The 20803-nt window shown below is 48.2% G+C and overlaps 1 protein-coding gene across 2 annotated transcripts in view; it reads right to left on the bottom strand.

The window, feature by feature from the left end:
* The window catches only part of LOC119095857 (venom protease), a 65971-nt gene that overhangs the window by 20989 nt on the left and 24179 nt on the right, over positions 1-20803 (bottom strand). Inside the window, exon 1 of one of the 2 annotated variants that reach the window (XM_037218711.1) lies at positions 5500-5585. The exons of the other annotated variant lie outside the window; for it this stretch is intronic. Coding sequence (XP_037074606.1) covers positions 5500-5554 — 55 coding nt within the window. The 5' untranslated portion in view covers positions 5555-5585. Of the gene's footprint in view, positions 1-5499; positions 5586-20803 lie in introns of those variants that run through there. 2 annotated transcript variants of the gene reach the window in all.

Genomic DNA, 20803 nt, shown 5'->3' with positions numbered 1-20803 from the left:
GTTTATTATTATGTATTTATATGTCATATTTATTTATCATTCTATTGATTTCGTATCATGTTTGTTATATTAATATTTATTTAGACAATATGTTTTACTTTAACCTATTTGTGAGTGGCAGACCATACCGGCGGTATTAACAAGCGCCGAGAGGAGGCAAAAGGTGACGGGGCTTGGGCTATTCTCGCAGCGACTCGTCGTCGGGATCGACGAAAATGTGAGAATTCTTGATGCAACCATAGCACTCGTTTGGAAGCTAGAAAAGTGCTAAATAGTCCAGTTTCCCTAAACCCTCAACCCTCTAGCTCGCAGCCAAACAAGACTCATCAGGTGTAGAACAGTTATTTGAGACATAATGCCTATTTATGGTGTGCAGGTGGCCAAGAGCATTTATTTTTTTCCGCCAAAATGGAGTAACTTATGTTGATATCATCAATAAAACACAGCTTCTCGCCGAAATTTACAGCTTAGCGATTTGTGTGAGCCAAGCAGCACGCGATCCAAATGCAACGTAAACCGGCAACCATTTCAATTTGTTGGCTGCTTGTCCCCCGCTTCAAACATCAGTCAACGTTTTCCCTTCAAACATGCAGAGGCTAGGGAGCATTGTAAATATAAAAGACAGTATTACAAACTGTCATTTGCAGACCCAAAAAGTTGAGCAACACATTAATCAAAGTGCATTTGAGCTTTCGTTTCTGTCTTTGCTAGTATTGACGCCCCTCACATGAAATGACTGCTTGCCAGGTCCTATATTGTCCGTAAAGCATATAAGTGCGCGTTCTTATAACAGATGGAGCAATCATCAACGCAATTCAAGACAGGTTTAAAACGTGTACGGCCTTCTCATGCTGAAGTGTGCTGGTCAGCTTGTTGCTGCGATACAGCAGATTAAGTACTCTCCCACTTTGAGTTGGAAAGTCGATTTGCGGACGACATCTGACGGACATGGCCATGGTGAGATCAAACATGACATTCATTTTGCCAAACCACAACATTAAAACCTTGAATATTCTTAAAAATAGCCTTTTGCATGTGTAAAAATCCACAAAACGCATTACCCAAAGACATTTCATTCGGTTATTTTTGATTTTCATAGGTGTTGATAACGTCGCATGGTCATTCCAGGAGCCCTTGCGCTCTTCCGGATATACGATCGCTCACTACTTCTTATAGTTCTAGTATATACAAAATGACGGTGCAGTGTCGTAACAATATTTATCAGTGACTTAGTGATTAAGATGATGCTGGCTGATGAGATGAGAAAATTACCAGTCTTTGCATCTGTTTAGCTTCTTTTGTTTTTCTTGGCATCATACCAGTGTGATACCACTTCATTCTTCCTTCCTTTTCGAGTGCCTTTAGAGGCACCATCTGCTGCTTAAAATATTGACCAGTTTCTCTGCAAGAAGCTCAGACTGCAAGCTTGTACGTATTTCATACCTAACTTGGATAAATTCGCCAGCCGCACGAACATGTTTGATATGCACCCAAGCGTGAACAGTTCACAGGGAATGAAAGAGACAATTTGAAGCACGGAACTCATTTTTACCGCCATTTTTACCCTCTTAAACCTTCGGTTAACCGTTTTCTTGGTTCATGGCGGTGCTCAATAAGGACAAATCCAAGCTTTTCGAGTCTCTGAATTACCATGCTACCTGGCAAGGATTAAAATGGCCTTGCTTAATGCTTCCTCCATATGGCAGCATCAGAATACGCTGCCATATAGAGCCTTGAGACATACCTGACGCAGCTAATACAGAAGTGCTTGATGGCGAATTTTTTCCCTGTAGATATGTTTATCATGTGCACCTCTTACTTGTTTCGCATTTTAATCTCGGAGGTTGATGGGCATGATTCATATATATATATATGCATATGTCTGCCAGCAGACCATGCAATCTTATCTTACTTGCTTTCAACACATGATTGGTAACGAGAGTTAGCCATTTTCTGTTTTACTGCATCGAGTTTTACCACAAAACAAATGATGATGCCTCAAGGCATGAAATTGGCTTACTTCGTTCCATATTCTTGGTTATTTGCCCCAATTTTCTTAAGGTGGTTCCTAATGGCTACTTTAACCAGATGTTTTCCATAGCTGTCATGGTTTGCTGACCGGCAAATGACTGTACTGTATATCTGTACTATGTTTTTAACACAGGGATACTCTAAGCTACATAGCAGTTATAATATCAGTTAAATATTGCTATGTAGCAAATAGTCAGACCACCCCATTTCAAGTGTGAAGCCAACATCTCAAATTATATCATTAAATATGAATAAAATAGCCCAAGTGGATGAATTTGCTGCGGCTGAAAAGGCAAGCAGCAATACTGGCATGGCCATCTAAAAGTTATGTTATTTTTGGAGAACAGAGATTGTTTTGTGGAGCATACCCATTATTGCCCTTGACATAGGCCAACCATGGCGATCAAAATGAGTTTTTCAAAGTAATTTTAAGTGTTTTAATTTGCATGTTGCCAACTTGGTCTCATGTCAACAAGCATGCAAAAATAAACGGAATAAAAATGCAAGTTGAAACCAGCCAAAAACTAGCTTTAAGTACCAGGTTTTAATCACCAGTGCTGCTGTCAACAGATAGGTGAGTTCAGATGATGTTCATCCTACGGGCTACTCTAAGTTAGGTTAAGTTGGCAAGTGCATGGCAAGTGGCAACAGGAATTGTGCAAGAATCAATAACTCACAACTGGTGCTGTGATGCAAGCATGTTATACAGCATGAGATGACGTAAGGCCTCTTTAGGTTAGGCATAGGCTACTTTCATGGAAATAGTCATTGATATTTTGTAAGAAGCAGTGACAAAATGTTTGCTCTCCCTGACTCCACCTTAACAGAAGCCAGAATTATGTCTATTGTGTTTGACTTGGTGCTGGGCTGATGTGTAGGAGTCGAATGTTTTGTTTTGTTTGAGTGTTTTTTTGCTTGTTGAATTTTCTGTTGTTATATTGCTATTTAATTTGCTTTGCCTTGATTTGTTTTGTTTTAAAAGTGCTGTGGAAGGGAACTGAAAAGTGCAGCATCAAATTATTGTTGTTAGTATTTTGTTATGCTCATAAAACTGTCATGAAATTACTGTGCTGTAACACGCGCCCAGTTGGCCGGCTAGATTCCCTTCGCTCGGGTGTGGGGGAGGGGTAATTTGAACCCCCCTCTGAGATCTCGAGAACTAAGAAAGCTAGAGACACCAAATTCACAGGGTGTCTTAACCTATACGTGAACTCATTTAGGTTAGGGTTCCACCTTCATAGGTCATGACCTTCAGGTCAAATAAGGTCAAACATTTTCAAATTCCAGGTTGGTCTCCAGAGCGCTCCAGAGTCTAGGCAACTGTCTCTAAGAAAAAGGTTACAAGCCCATTTGAGGTCATTGACCTCGTTTGAACCTTTGAAGGTCATAGTGACCAAAATGATACAAGACTGCTCTGGGTTTTCATTTGAATAAGCGACAACGATCACGCTAGGCAGTATGCTCCTAAAACAAAACGTCCGACCCGGGTCGTCTTAGGTCATTGGCCTGTCCTGACCTCTAAGAAGTCAACTGAAAATGTATAATGAGGTTCCTGCTGTCAATCAATTCGAAATGAGCACCAGAAACTATCCCATACAGCAAGCCCTAAATTAATAAATCAGGTTGGTTTTGACCTTGGTCTGACCATTGTACCTGACCTTAGGTCAACGAAATTTGTTCATTCAATATTTGCGGTGCCCAAGAATGCACCTCAGATGTGTATGTATTCGTCAAACACTCCGTTGTTGTATCAGATTCAACGTTTCCCTATAAATTGTCTTCGTTGAAACCATGGGCTGACTTTGACCTGTCATAGGTGAACGACGTTACAAGGTGCATCTAAAATTGGTATGTCAAACGATCTGCTATGCAATCTTCTACAGCTTTGCAAAATGTGGTGCGGCTACGCCGCGATGTTCAAAGACCATTCGGGGAAAGCCCTCGGGGGCCAATTTGCCCCCCCCCCCCGCCCGAGCGCGTGTTAATGTATTCTGTTTCACTTTAATGGCCTAAGATGTTAAAAAACGAAATAGTTTTGTCCGGTTTCTGATATTATGTCCATGCCAACTTGAAATAGATGTCTTTGTTTGCTGAAGCATCCGTCACGATCTCAAAGTTCCGTCTTTTGTGAATTGATTTTTTCACTCCCGCACGGTCTTTTGCGATGGAATTTTTCACTCCCACCCTAGTTCAAAAGCGATTCTAGCTCCCTGGCAGCAATTGGCCAAACTTACTTCTAATCGAAACTTCGAAAACTTCGCCGTGGTTGAGCCAGACCAATGGTCTGGGTAGTAGCCAAAGCGTGCTTGGAATTTCAGGCCAGAAAGGGACTTACTTCGGACAGTGTTGAAATCTATTGTACCAAAAGCGGAGACTTAATGCCTTCTGTTTACCTAGCCTCAAAATTCTAGTCATTGTTACAACATAACCATATTACAGCATAACATAACTCGTCCGTCGCAATTCTAGCGACGAACATCTTCCTCTGCCCCGAATTTCTGGACCGTGACTAGATGGTATGTTATTTATGTATGCTCGTTACAAATTGGGGACAGCCAGCAGGGGGGGGGGGGGGGCTGGGAACTTTACTTGATAGTCCGAACGCGTTACGATATCGACAGGATCATCATCTCGTCTCAGAAAGCTAAGAAAAGGGAATTTTCGCCTCATGCTACAGAAAAGTGCCAAAAAAATAAGAGTTTAAAGCGTGAATTTGTAGTGGCCGCGGCTTTAAACATAAAGCAGAAACGATACCCCTGAGATATAACAAAGAGTGTCCGTAAAGAGCACCATAGATAAAGTAGTCCATTAATGCCTGAACGTAAAATACCTATTTTTTTACATTGTTTGATGTTTCACACGGTGAAGCAAATAACTGCGCGATCTGGCTCGATGATGCTCGAGGTTTGATTATTCTTAACATGAGTGCAGGTAGCAACATGGACAAACTATAATTTGATAGAAACGCACGATATCCTAGCAGCACTGACTTTTACGCTTTAGCAACACAAATGCAATATTTGAGCTGAACGTACCAAATTGCGTCAGATTGTGACCTTAGCTTGGCAAGCTGAAAAAAATCAGCAAGAGAAACCTGGTCACCATAGATGTTAAAGAAGCACCCAGAGGCATTAGAGCCAGTTAAGAATCGAGCCCGGGCTCCCAATGCGGAGGCTGGAAACGCACTCGATTGAGATAGTTTACTCACGGGGTCCTAGCAAAACATTTAAAGCAAAAATGATTGACAGGTATACTCGGACTTGTCTTTCCCGGCCATTTTACCCCTCTGCCCCAATGATCACAACGCGAGGCCACAGGATCTTCTCAGTCACCAGGGGAGCAGCCGGGGCCAGGATCAGGAAGCCACGACAGGTCCAGCTCTCAATCCTTTCTAAATTCAAACTGAACCGGAAACCCTCAGCCCCAGACAGCGAAGTGCAGCATCCGGCATGCCACGCGCCAACTTACTTTGCCCCGACGATACCAAAGCCAGGCCAAGGACAAGAAGCAAAGACGAGCACATCCCGCCACCGCCGTCGCCGAGTCACGCGATACTGGACTGGCCACGTCTTATCACCGGGCGATCGCCAGCCTGCGCCAGCGGCCAGCCGTCCAGAGGCGGAGTCAGTGCATGCTGGGGAGGGGTGCTCGGTAGGCGGGCGATGCGAACAGCTGGCGGGGATTGCCGGACCAGGCGAAGGGGGACGCTCCAAAGGCGCTGAGGCACCGGTGACACTGTAATTAGCGGAAGGTTTGGGTCGTACCTTGCTGGCGCTTCGACCCCACGCCTCCCGTGGCGTCTCGTGCATGCAGCAGCACCAGAACTTTTGTAGCTGCACCTGTTTACGTGTCACGTGTCGGTAGTCCGGACTTCCCCAGCACTTTCACCGAGTGGCCGCATCGCACAGCATTCATTGCGGACCAGAAACCAGGTACCAGGGAAGAACTACGATTTTTCTTGGATTGTTTTTAACGACCTTTAAATCATTCGCAAAAGAAAGGTCTTTCAGCAGGCCATACAAAACGCCGAGAGACGGCCAGAGCTTTCACAGATACAAAGCCTTAAGCATCGCAAGGTACATTTTCATCGGTATCTCTGTCCGTACCTCTGAAATGCCCCCCCCCCCCCCCCCCCACCTGGTCTGGGCACCATCATCAACGCCTCGTCCCAAACTCTTACCCGAGCATCCCCCTCTGCGGCCCTGCATCACTTCCTGCGACCCCTGCATCCCCCTCTGCGGCCCTGCATTACTTCCTGCGGTCCCTGCATCCCCCTCTGCGGCCCTGCATCACTTCCTGCGGTCCCTGCATCCCCCTCTGCGGCCCTGCATCACTTCCTGCGACGCCTGCATCCCCCTCTGCGGCCTTGCACCACTTCCTGCGGCGCCTGCATCCCCCCTGCGGCCCCTGCATCGTTTCCTGCGGCCCCTGCATCTCTTCCCGCGGTCCCTTCGGGACCTTAGAAGGAAGTCCCTATGGGCTCGAAGATCCCCTTGGAGACTAACGGGAGTGCGTGCCCCCCCCCCACCCCCACCCCCACCCCCACACCTGTGCCTCTGCCTTCGCCGCTGATTCTGGCTCTGGTGTTTCAGTTACAACCAAGACCGCTGTGAACACGCACTTATTAAGTTCTGCATATTGCGGTGATGTGCTTTAGTGAAGCGGCCAATGTAAACTGGTTTTTATTCGTTTCATGGCATGCCATTAAAACTACTTTGATTCTTCCCGGCGTCACCGTGTCGGAATTCACCGCGAGAACATTCAGGCGCATAATTCTAGCCAGACAAGAACAGATAGACTTATGTCAAGATTAATGATGCATTAATTACAAAAAAATAATCATTACGGCGAGACGCCCTGGTAGAAACGCAGGATGTGGTCCGGGATAATCGCGCTCCACGCTAAGCGATAAATGCATGTCCGGAGCAGGAGGCCGCCGGGGAGCGGGGCATCCGGCGGAACCGCGTCCCACGCCGCTCGCATTTCCGCCGCACTGGGGTGGACATACCACCAGACCAGACCAGCAGACTACAGACCAGCAGACTACCAAGAAAGACCCGCGCAGAGGCGAGCAGCAGACCAGAGCGGAGACAGCTGATACAACCACCCGTCCCGCGGGCAAGTTCGTGGTCCGAATCAGAGCCCGAGCCCGAGCCCCACCCAATCAGCACGCTGCAAAATATCACAACAGCAAATCCTCAAGGCCAGGCATCAACCCGGGACATACGGACGCTTGCCCTCCGAGGTCCTGGGGTTGTCCCCAGCCAAGAAAGAGGGTATGCAAAACGGACCTGAACATGGGCACGTATGGGATCGAGCGTAGCTTATGGCCGAAAGCTGGAGGGAGGGGCAGGTAGAACAAAACCGGTGGGAGCCTCACATTCAGGGGGGGGGGGGGGGGACAAATAGATACAGGAGAGCATGAGAACAGCACGACTCCGAGGCTCAGCGCGACTGAGCCTCAACTGAGTCAATCACGCAGACCCAGACGAAAAATACGGTTGAGTTGCCCCTGGCTCGGACGTCCAGACGCCCGTGCCCTCCTGGTCCCAGGCTGGCCGGCGTTCCATCCTGGCTACGCATGGCCCGCGTGCGGCTCAAGCCATCTAGTGTCCTCGCCCTCCGGCTATGAACAGTCGGCCGCTCCCAGTCCCTCTGGCCGCCACATAAACGGTCCCTCCGCTCTCCCAGCACAAGACCAGCCACAACACGCCCGAGCGAAGGCCATCGGTCTCATCGTCAGTAAGAGTGGTGACAGGACGGCCTCGGTCCGTCTCGTTCAGCCGATTCCCACCATCCGGCGGAGATGCGTCCAAGCATCATTAAATGCTTTTCATCTCAGTGGAATTGTCGCGGTCTGGTTTCAAAATGCTCTAAAATGAAAGGGCTTTTTGCCTTTTTAGCTCCAATCGTCATCGTCGTACAGGAAACACGGCTTCGTCCCGCCGACAAACATAACGGAAACATGGCTTCGTCCCGCCGACAAACAAAACGGAAACATGGCTTCGTCCCGCCGACAAACACAACTTTAAAATGCCAAATTAATCGTCATATCGCTGCGACGCCACAGACGGTAAGCGTCGCCAAGGTGAGGTGGCACTGTACATCAGACAAAAATTAACATACACGCTACTCACTCTTCAGACATCTCCTCAGGTTGTTGCATGTTCAGTTCGGCTGCATGGCTGTACCATCGATGTATGTTCAATATACATTTTACCAAACTATGACAACACGGAGCTCTTACGGCGAATTGACCAACTCGTTACTCAGTTTCTAAACCCTTTCCTCATCCTCGGCGATGTTAACGCTCACAGTCCAGCACAGAGTAACGGCACCCAGGCCATCAGTCGCCAAAAACATTTGGTTGAAGATTCTATTGATACACACAATTTAGTTCTGCTAAACAAAGGTAATAATACTTACCATCACCTACCCACTGGAACGGAACAGCCATTGACTTGTCATTGTGCTCTCACTCAATGGGGACTTCCTTTGGTTGGACCGCTGAGGGCGATGTCCACGACAGCGACCATTTTCTAATTGCATTTTATATCCCTTTTGATGCCGCAGCTGATGCGGTTCATCGCTATATACCCCGTTGGAATGTACGACACGCAGACTGAAACAAATTTCAGGAACTTTGTTTTGCCAACCACTATCGCTATGACTCATCAGAGCAGGGAGGTAATCTCATCACACCTATTCTCTATTCTGCAACAACTGCGATAACTCCACTAAAAAAATCCACCGACAATTCCACTAACAAAACCTCGATCACGACGCCCCCCGTGCAGCGGTGGAAAGATGACGTAAGAAGGCCATTGCCATACGTAAACGTGCTTTTCGGAGTTACCAACGCAATCACAATATTCCACATTTACTCGCCCGCAGCTCTGAACGCACTCAAACCAGAAAGCTGATAACAGCCGCCAAACGTTGATGCTGGCTAAGCTTTCTATGACAATTTACAGCAGCTACTCCGTGAAGCAAAATTTGGGGATTAGTTCGGTCACTTTCTGGTAAACGGACTTTATTTTCATTCCCAGTTTTCAGAGTCACCAACGCCTTAATGACCTCGCCGCAGCAGATCATAAACGCTCTTGCCTAAATTATAGCTCACTGTAGTTCATTAGACAATTATAAGCCAAGATTCATCGATCATGCGTGACCCAGTTTCAATTTGCTTCCGACCTGTTTCCTTTCTAGTTATACAGGGAATTACGATATATCATTTCGCTAGAGCTTTGAAATGCAATTAAATCCACCGGCAATATTTTGGTAGGTCAGGATAACATACACCATCCCCTCTTTCGGCATTTACCTGACAATATGCTTCAGCTCATTTTGAATCTTTTGAATGACCTTTGGTCTTCCTATGCTGTTCCAAACACATGAACGACACCATAATCGTCCCATCTCAAAAACCAGGCAAGGATGCTCACGACCCAGGCAACTATCGTCCCATTGCACTGTCCAGCTGTCTTGGAAAACTCATGGAACGCATGGTTGGAGAGCACCTTGCGTGGTTAATGGATCATGATAAGCTGACACGGGGTCAACAATGTGGATTAAGACGGAACCGTTCCACCTGCGACCATGTAATACACCTAGAAACAGACATTCGTCACGCATTTCGTAGAAAACGCCAAGTCACAGCTGTATCCCCAGTTATTACTCGCACCTACGGTAAGACGTTTAAGCCGGCACTTATTTTCAAACTTTATAAGTAAGGATTTAAGGGAAATTTAGCTTTTAACCTTATTGGATTTCTCACGGGGCCACGACCGTTTCGTGTTAGGTGTCGATCGGCTGTTTCCGATGTTCACCTCGTAGAAAACGGACTTCCGCAAGGCAGCTGTATCTCTCCTTTGCTTTTCAACCTAATGATCGATGATTCCTTTGAGGAGCTCCCTTCTGACATTTCTTCTTGACTTTTTGCTGATCATAGCGTCATCTGGTGTTCAGACACAGCATACGACCACTTACCACTACACCTACAAAACGCATTAGTCAAAGTGGAACAATGGTCAAGACGCTATGGTTTCCAATTTGCCAATATGGTCAGCAAAGGGCGTCGAGGTACACTGGCATATTTTCTTTATCTCGACAGTTACCACATTCCTTTTGTTTCATCATTCAAATTTGTACGTGTCATTCTTGACCTAAGATTATCGATGTGTGAACACGTCGAGCGTGCTCGACCAAAGGTACGACACGCTTGAATTTGCTCAGATGCATGTTAGGTGCAAGATACGAAGCTGACCGGCTTACGCCATTGTTTTTTTATAAATATTTGGTTCTGCCGATTATTGAATATGGCTCCGTAGTGTATGCAGGTGGTGGCGAAAATAATCGAAAATTCCTAGCTGTCATTCAAAATATGCTTTTGCAGCTCGCGCAAGTAGCGCTGCGGACTTCTCCAATTTCAGCACTCGAGGTAGATGCACACATTCTGCCTCTCGCCCTCCGACGCATAGAATGCACCTTGATAGAATAGAGTAGAATATAGAATAGAATAGAATAGAATAGAATAGAATAGAATAGAATAGATATAGAATAGAATATAGAATATAGAATAGAATAGAATAGAATAGAATATAGATGGAATAGAATACAATCACATACCGCGTGTGGAAGGCATGCTGGGCGTATATTCCACATATATGATTTTTAGCTCAGTGATAAGAACGAATTGGCCCTAAAAGCACCGCGAAGTGGTGGAGGAGTCTGTTGGTGGCACTGAAAGAGTAAAGGAACAATCTCTACTTTCGTGTTTCGGTGGCTATTAATCTATCTAGGAGACAGATAAACGCGACGCCCGCAGTCTGGTGGTCAGGTCTGTCGGTCCGCAGTTCACTGCTGGATTGAAAGCCGTCTCAGCGTGCTTTGTCGGCGTTGCGACCTGTTGTGTCGGAGACGTTCATTGCGTGCATACTGGTCACGCGTAGTTTTGGGTGTTTTAGCAAATATATATCGCACTTTTCGATTAGGCTGGGACATTTGCGCTTGTCTCTTTATAGCCTTGGATCTTCTGCGTTGAAGCTTTGCCTGTGTGTTCAGTTGCCAGGCATGGGTAAACATCCATCACGTATGAAAGTGCGCTGTGGGCACGTGAACTGTGGTTTTAATGGGGAAGGAAGAAACTTGAAAAGGCACATGACCAATAAGCACAAAAGGTTAGCCAATTGTCCTTAATATTTCAAGTTTTGGTGTAGGTGGAAAGTGGGGATCCTGCCCCAAGGTAAGAGTTTAAATTGAATCTACATGAGTATGAGTGGCCATTCTGCACAGTAGCAAATGTTTAATAATATTTATCCAAGGTAGATAGGCATGGCCAAACATGCCCACATACCTATCAAATACAGTGAATGAAATAGTCTAGAATCACTGATTTGGTGGCAGAGGACGCAGTAGAACAAATCATGACTTTGTAGTTTTGTATGGGCAGTTTAAAGCATAGTTATCTTCAGCTTGGTGTGATAACCACCATTAATTAAAATTAGACTGCATCATATAAAACAAAGAAGTGTGGAAGACCCAGATTCACCCTCCAAAATAAGAATAAATAATTTTTAATGAAACATGCTCCTTGGCTGAGATGTCACTGTGTGCGTAGTCAGTGTTCTTTCATTGTTTTCAGTGATGTTAGCCTGTCTGCTTACAGGAACTTTGCCAGAACTTCGGTTGTAACTTTGGTTGTATTTTGATTTTGCATTTGGATTTTGGCATTGGTTGGATTTGTGACACCTGAAATGTGTGTATGTCCTAACTGTTGATCTTAAAATGGCCCCTGGATGGATATGGATTTGATGGTGTGATGACTAAAAGTCATTTTTGGGTTGTCAGGCATGAAACAATACTGCACTCTATTGCCAACATATTATTGCCTCATCATGGGTCTTCATGCTCAGAATATTTCACATCCATTTTGGTGTCAGTAAAAGTATGTCTACCACTGTTCATTTAACATTTTTGTTTTATTTACCATGCAGTGCTTAGATGTTGATACTGAATGGGGATGCCAATTTCCATTAACAGTTTGGGTGTTTTCAAGAAATCAGGGCATTTTTGTGGGGTAATTCTGGTGCTCCTGATATTTTGTCACTAACCTGCCTCTTCCACAGTTTTTCACAGTTTCCACAGTTCCACAGTTCCACAGCACTGGGCATGTAATTGTTAAGGTGGTGTTTAGTTTAACCTGTATCCTTGTTCAAGCCTGCAGCTTATTGGGCCGACAAACGCACCCGAAAATGACCATCACCAAGCAGCTAAATTTCTGCACGAAATTGATTCACCAGCGGTGACTTTTGAACCTGGCTCGAAACGAATTATCCCTTTGCGATTCGATCTCCCTCGGACTCAAGTAAACTGCAATCCACTGGTCCGCCCTATCGTGGCGTTTGGTGCGGCCCTGGTCCACAACTTGAAGGCATGGAGAGAGGGAGGTGGTGCGGATGGTGGAAGAAAAGGAACAGCAAACAAGGCACTCCTGGACAACATGCTCTATGTCCGGTCGGTTGGTGACCTAAAGGGTTTCCGGACCCAAAAAATCGGTCGACGTCCAGGTGGGCACAGTCTCCGAAGCCATCGGACATCTGGTGTCCAGCAAGCTGATCCGGCCATCGGCTGCGGCGCCGAGCTGCAGCGTTTGCGAAGCAATCAGCATCCTGCGTAGTGAGGAACGCACTAGCTCCATCCAAGCTCTCTTGAAAGCTTTGTGGAAACGTGGTCACTCGATGGAACCTTTCGTCAGTCTAGTTGTCCGCGTGTGGCTGCTCAGCCCTGTCGAAAGTGTGGTTGAGTCCATGGGCAGCGTCCTCAAGGAGGCTTTCTTCATGCATCGGCAGCTGAGGCATGACAATGCCGCGAACAAGCTCACGATTCGATGGAATGATCCTGAGCTTGATGGTGCCGAACATCTCATAAGAGCTGTTCAGAAGCGTCACCAATTTGACTTCGTGAGGCGGTCTGTCAACGTGAAGCACCTGCTCACGGGAACGGTAATCGTCCACCATAGAGCATACCAATCATATCGCTCATGCCTTTTCAAGTCGTTGAGGAGAAAAGGAGTGTTGACATTGTGAGTCAGCCCTTGGATCAAATTTTGCATGCGCGATTAACGTCCTCGAGCTCACGGCGAGTGCTGAAGTACTGTAGACAAGGTTTCGTTGTGTGCTGAACTGTACGCGACGTATTTGGCATTTTGTTCTGACACCATGTCGGTGTGATTTTGTACATATCCAAGATGAATGCAGTGTAAATACAAAAAATCGTCGCCAACTACGTGGTGTTGAAAGTACTTTAGCAAAGCATGTATGTTGTCAAGGATATGGTAGGTAAAACTGCGATGCTGTCGCGATCCGACCGAAGCTCCCTTGAGAAGTTGACAATACGGTTATGCGCTCACCGGCTTCATCAAAAAGCCAAGGAGACAAAATCTGGCATCGCAGTCCGGTGGGAGACAGTGTCTACGGTTTTTTCACCCCTTTGTTCAGGACAGATGCGATTTTCAGTATCATGCGCCTACAACAGCCATGACATAAAGAAGGTAAATCGGCCTCTGTGATCTCACAATAATATCATCCGCCTGGACATATACCTCATACAATATCACAACACAATAGGTCGAAGATCATGTATAAGCTCTAAAGGTGGTAAGACATGAAGCTACTGTTCATGCCAGTGGTAAGGTCAGGGAGCTTAGTGGTGTGGTATGGGCCAAGTGGTGTCAAAAGGTCGAGTACAATTTGTGTAATCATGCAAACGAGCAAAGCTGGCTCAACAGGGAAACAACAACGAGAACGAAAATCAGAGAGGAGGTGGGCATCGGCACGCCTGATGTGAAATGGTGAGTTTCGTACCAGTGGGGCTTGTGCGCATAAGATTATGGAATGACTTAAAAGAATTAGTATGTAAGGAGGTTTACGTTATATTTCACCGGACACTTAGGTCCCACGTTTCGAAATGATTTTTCTCGGAAGGTCTATCTTACCTACGGAGCCAATGAAATACGAAATGGTGGCATCCATTGACAGATTTGGAGTGTTCTAAGACACGTTGTTCTCGTCCGTGTTTTGCCGAAACAAAACCCATCATGGTGCGTATTACGTCCTGAATATGAGAGTGACAACAATCATCACAGCTTAGGTCAGTCTCGGATGGACTCGGAAAGGATTGGGCCCGGCAGACAAAATACAACACCAGTGGGAGGCTTTCCATGTCCCTGGAAGCGTCTCTTCGGCTTTAATGCTGGACGTTAAATGGCGCCTGTTGACCTAAACACACTCACTCCAAACATGCACATCTGTTGGCGTCCGCGTCAATCCAATCGTTCTTGGCTCGCACACAGACACCTTTGCCCCCCCCCCCCCCCTGTCCCAGTACGTTGACATGATAATATGTCTGTGTGAGTCCTCGTTGAACTAAGTTGAGTCCATTTAACGCATTTCAGACACCCGGTGGAACCACGTGCATACACTCCCTAAAGCATATCAGGCTTATTTATCAGTCTGGCGCCAGCGCGTTTACGCGGCCGGCATCAGGTGTCCGAAGCTGGACGACGACTCGTTCCCCCGCCCAACCTTCAGGGCGAAGGCACGCTATTCGGCCGACGCTCCCTCGCGTTTCGTCCAAGGTGGGGCGGCCCATCACTCCTTCGGCCACGCCCACCTCCCGCAGCTTTCCGCTGCCTTGCCGCGCTATAGGCAGCGCCTCGTAAAGCACGGTGACGTGGCCTCCGACGCTTCTGCACCCTCGCCTCCTGCCTGCTCATGTGAACTTTGCAAGGCTCCACCCCACGGCGCGTTTCTCAGAGGCCTGCAGGTAGACAGCGCTCCCGATGGGAAGGCGAAGCCCCTTGGCAGACAGCGAGCGCTTGACGTGACCTACGTTTGTACCTTGCGGTATCCACTGCCGGGATGATCTGGAGACTAACTGACTGGCCAGTCCTACGACCCTGTGTCTTGTCGCCCTTGCTATGAGCGCGCGTTGGAGAGCTCTCTTTTTCCCAACATCAAACTCTCTATTTGTCCCGCCGTCAAGAGCTTATAAGACCTGGCGCGCAATACGTTGGGAAAGAATAGCTTGTGTACTGTGCTCTCCCGAGGCATTGTACACCAACAGATGGACTCAGTGACAAGCGTGCATAATGGTGCATCCTGGGCAGTCCCAACTGGTCCTTGGTGATACCGTGACCGATGCGTCTTTATGCCGTCATGTCTGAGGTCAAGTGAGAGACAACGAAACGAGTCCGACGTCACGTGGTCCGTAAAAAGGAGCGAAGCCGCGCCTCTGGGTCGAGCTATCCACAAGCATCGCTCCGTGTGAGGGCAGGACCGCGGCTGTTTGACTTTTCAATCCTGCCCGTGTCTGAGCCGGACTGCTCGGGCGCGTTTGCGGAAAACGCCAGTGCTTGCCCTTCGTCGTCGCAAGCCCGAGCAATCGACCCACTGACTGGGTGGTCATTGATAAGTCAGAGCCTACCCTGGATTTGAGCGCGAGTCCCTCATATTAACTGGACCGTTACGTACTTAATCGCACCGCCAGCGGGCCAACAACAGTCACCCGTCAACTGCGCACGCATGCGGTGTACATAGCGCCGCGGTCATGCCCAGGTCTGCCGGCGATACGACGGGCTAGGTGCGGGGAGGGCTGCTGGGCCGACACCGACGACCTATCGGACACTCCCTTGGATGCCAGGCCAAAAAAAATAAGACACAAACCAAACAAAGAGTAAGCAAAACAAAAACAAGAGAAAAAACAGTGCAACAGAGAGCATGATCGCGACGAATGGATTCGTATCAATGTAAATGGCCTCGACCCGCGCGCGTCCGTGGTCTCACGTCCGCACGTGGTTTAAGCGAGTTCGATACCCCCATGTTCGGCGTGTAGCGCCACCTCGCAACTTGCTGGCGGGTCGTGGGGCTGGAATCGCTCGTCCGTCGTAACCGTAAAATGCTATCCTCTGCCGGCGGGTCGCGGGCGCTAGACCCCTCGTCCGTCCGCACCGTAAGGTACTGTCCTCTGCCGGCGGGTCGCAGGTGCCCGCACCGCCATGCGCGCCGTTAGGTGCTGCCCTCTGCCGGGATGACCGATATCCGCCGGTAGATGGCGTCTGTGTCGTCTTCTAAACGTTACCCCGATCGGCACCTTGCGAGTGCCCTCCTCTGGTCTCGCGCTATCACGCACGGTCTCTCGAGACATAGCGGGTTCGGTACACCTCGCCGCGATGTCTCGGCACCCATGGCGGGCAATCTCGCTCCGACCGCTCGCTTCAGGCGGTCGGAGGGAGGTTGGTTGATTCGGAGACATCGACACCGTACTCTCTCGTGCCGGGCCTCCGGCGTCTGTAGCAGATCCCTCCAGGACGGGAGAGGCCCTTGCCAGGCGAGCACGGACACCGTGCACTGACCAGTCAGTCAATCGAGCCAGGCCAAGCAACACAAAGAGAAAAGTAGGGAACTGGAATTACACGCTCTCGTTAAAAAAATCCGTGCGTACGCGCTGAGCGGAGCTAGACAGTACCGAGTCAAACAAGAATATTAACAGACAAAAATTACACACTCACCGATACCATGCAAAATCACCTAGTCAGCTGGGCCGGACGAGCGATAAGCAATGGAGGACAGCGCGCGGATGATGAAATGCGTGCAAGCGCTCCGGACGGGACTCGGCAAGACCGTTTCACCGCCCCCAAAGAAAAAGCAAAGGGAGGGAACAAAAGCAAACGATTAACTTAACGGAAAAGGAGGCTAAGCATGCACGAACGTCATATGACTAACCAGTCAATCGGCCTGGGCAAAGCAACTGATAACGAGTGGTGAGAAGACACCGGATCGTCAGTCCGTCCGTGCATGTGCAAAGTCAGGGCTTAAAAATAAATTAAAGTTAAATTAAAATAGAATAAAAAAACAGACCGTCCAACCAGCCAGCAGACTTCCGCCACAGCCGAAGGACACCGTCATGGATGTACCGGCGTGGTCGGCACGCCGTGCCTGGCCGCGACGTGGGATTGGCGAGGGACATGATGAGCCGCTGCGCCTCCATGTGGCTGCCTCCAACGGCAAAATCGAGACAGCCTCGGCGCCGGCTATCGAGCCAGCCGTCGTGCCGAAGCGCACGTCAACGCCCTCGAACACCGTGCGATGCCACATTGGGCGCCAGTGCCCTTTCACCGCTTGGCCAAATTACCTTCAGCCTCGCGTCCGTGCTAAACCTTTAAAACGCAGAACGTCAGCCGTATTTACCAAATCCCTCGCACTTCTTGACCCACCAGTTGATCTCTTCGCGCGGCCCAGCACCAAACCGCGTGATACTTCAGCCCTCCCCTTTCACTTCTCTTCCCTCTCACTTTTTCTTCATTCTACCTTGTATTACTATCTCACGTGATAAGGCTTATCTTTGTTTTCACCCAGCTCACTCGACGCCAAACAAGGCGTTTCACCAAGACTACTAGGAATAAGCCGGCAAGGAATTTGCCATCGGTTGCCAAGGTTTGCCATCGCATTTTTTGTGAAGACCTATAATGGTTCGCTTGAAAGGCGCTCCTAAACAAGCGTGTCGATCCCATGTAATGGAATATTGAACACAAGGATAAAATAACAAAGATTTAATTCTAGCGGAGCCTTAAGCCGACGATGACGCATTCATACTGAGGCTGGGGCTGGTAGTAAGCGCGGGGAGCCTCATCATCGTCATCATCATCGCCCAGGCGCCTCGTGCCCCTCCTCCTCATCATCAGACATCCTCCGGGGTGGGGTAATCGGTGGGCACGGGGGTGGGCAGGTGGTCACCCTGGGGCTGAAAGCCGTTGGCGTCGGCCACGTAGACGACCTCGTGGACGACATCGTCGGGACCGGTGTAGCTGATCTGGCCGTTGACGTTATGACTCTCCTCATCGCAGTATCCCTCCACCGGCCTGCCAGACTCGGAGACGCAGATGCACTTTCCAGTCCCAAAGCTTCGAAATAAATATGAGTGAAACATTGAATCACCTACAGATCGTGCCGCCTCCGTTGTCTAGGGGAAAGCTGCTTGACTTGTAATCCAGCGGCACTGGGAACAAGGACCAGAGTGGGCGCATTGCCTGAAGTGGAAAGGTCAGCTGACAACTGGCCAACGAAGGCAACCCAGTTCAGGGGTGGCCCTGCCGCAGCAATGTGCGACACGCATAAGCCTCCGCAATCCTGTCTGACAAAAGGGCGGAGGCAAAATCGTTCGTTGAACTGGACGGCACGACTTGGGTGGTGGGTTCAGGGTACACGCAACAAGCTATGCTTGGCAAGTACTCTGAACCAGAAGTCACCGATGCAAACCATACGGAATAGATTTATAAAAAAATAATTTGATGATAAGAACAAACTTCTAACATCACCCTGTGCACTAATCGTTGCTGGCAACAGATCATACAGGAAACGTTTTCCGGGATTTCATTTCTATTACAGATAATGCTCTGGACGTGAGCGTTAGAAAAGGATTGCTTTTTGCGACTCGGAGGGACTGGTCTTCACGGAACACACCGGCCTGCTTCAGGATCTTGCACGCCTTTTGGGCATAGGTGAGGGCACCGTAGCTACGGTCGGCGCGGCGGTAGCCATGGCCACAACGGCGGCGACAAGCATCTGGACCAGCGGTAACTCTCAGTGTCATAATGTCCTGGCATTGATATTCGCTTGTCAGTATTTTTGACATTTTGGAACCTAACGACTGGACACATTCTGGAAGCACGCACGTTTGTGTTTGGGCAAAACAAATGTTTAAATTGTGCACGCCGTAACTGCACTGCAACACAAATATCCGGACCTAGCGGTAGAGCAGATCACTGAAACGATCACTTGATGCTATTGCATACATGCAAGTCACTCTCTGGTCAGAGCACGCTTATTCAACAACTTCATGTCTGTTTGTGTGACGGGTCTGTGTGTTGACTGACGCCACCGATCTTACTCCATGGTAAGAACACTGAGTCGGGACTCGCATACCCTATCCATGGCCATCACAGGTCACCATGGTCGGCCGCACTTGTCAGGGCGCGGCAAGGGACCACGACCTCTGCTTCTGTCATTGTACATATGTCTCTGTGACCCGCAGACCCTTACTTCTTTAAACTTTCAGTTAGTTGGGATTATCTCAAAAATAGTTAATACATACTCTGACAGAACGGTTTCGCAGCCAAGTTTAACTGTGGAAATGTCATCTGCGCATTGGGACGACTTTCGCATGTACGGAGCCGTTAAACCCTAAGCGTCACGGCGCTACACGACACATCTCATTATTTTCTTCTTATCTCACCATGTCTTCTACATTCTCGCACAGCGTCCATGGCATCGGGATGTGTACCTTAGTAGCTCACGAAGTGTCGCGATGGGTACACTATCGGCGCACGCAACACTTGGTTCCGCATGCAGTACGAGCATGTGCCAAACACGTGATATCCCCTGAATCATGCTGAATGCCAGTGGTTATTTAGCCAGCCTCTTGGCTGGAATTTCATAATCTTTGAGATCGCGTTTTTTGAACCACATTCATTTAAGCAAGGTGAGAAACAAAGTGTGATTTTAGAATAGTAAATATGTCCTCCATACGGAGTTCCATCGCATGTGTGGGAAAACATCACCAAAAGCACCACGTGATCTTGACAGCGTTTTTGTCTCCAAAATAAGATGTGCACTCACCTGGGGAATAGGTAATTACAGGGCAGCAAGAAGAACCATCTGGCCTGAAAAAGCGACAGCACTCGATGCGACACGTGATAAGCTTCTAAATCCACTTTGATGACATTAACAGGATGCGAGGAGGTACTGGTATGTTGTCTTTGCCATCCTTTTGAACGTAAGCTGCGTTTTCTCTCATAGACGATGTCAACGATGATCCTTGACGATGTCAAGGATCCAACAGATTCATGGCACGACGATTCGCTGTATACTGTCCTTTAACTGTGTGTATATATATATATATATATATATATATATATATATATATATATATTTACATACTGTATCTATACTATATAGCGTTGCAACGGGATTAGTACGTGCACTGTTTGTGCGCTGTGTGAAAATGGAGCGAAGAGTGTGAAACAAACACGGGGCCTTACTTGTCGTGAGACGAAGCCGGCGTTATCCGGTTTTAAAGCTTGTGAAAGTAAAAAAAAGTACAAACATGATTTGTCAGCTGACCTGAGGGTAGTATCAAACGACCAATGCCCCTTTAAGGCATAAGTTAGCCCCCCCCCCCTCCCTTCCCCGTCGCCTCGTTGCACACGTAACGTAATATATGGGCGGCCCCGTCAGCAAGTGAACAAGATGAAGATAGTAGCATACTGTGCAAAGCACCACGTGATTGCTAACTTGTGCATGATTCCAGTGCCGAACGATGCATTCTGCACTCCGAATTCATGCATCTAAATGCCCGGTCAAAGACATCATCGCACTTCGTCATCTGGGAGCAATTCGGGAAATGGTTGAAAATCTTAGGCATCTTAAAATGAAGCGTGTATTTGTCAGATAAGGCAGCGTAAGGCGATTGCAGATCAAGCCAGATAAAAAAGCAACGCGCCCAAACCCCCGGAGGGAAGCATCGATGCTGCCGACTAGTCCTTCTACAATACCAAGCAAAGCAAAGAAATTCTGTGTTAGGTGACAGCAGCCCACAGCCTCTGGAGCACTCGGTGGCGTTGTCAAAAGACGCCAAGTTACGGCCTCCATCCTGGTCACATCACATTCTACTCAAACCGCACACTTCAACATCGTCCAGCCGACCACCCCGCCGT

Source organism: Pollicipes pollicipes, unplaced genomic scaffold, assembly GCF_011947565.3.
Source record: "Pollicipes pollicipes isolate AB1234 unplaced genomic scaffold, Ppol_2.1 Scaffold_4219;HRSCAF=4965_pilon_pilon_pilon, whole genome shotgun sequence".
Classification (NCBI taxonomy): domain Eukaryota; kingdom Metazoa; phylum Arthropoda; class Thecostraca; order Pollicipedomorpha; family Pollicipedidae; genus Pollicipes; species Pollicipes pollicipes.
This window is presented reverse-complemented; position numbering and strand designations above follow the sequence as displayed.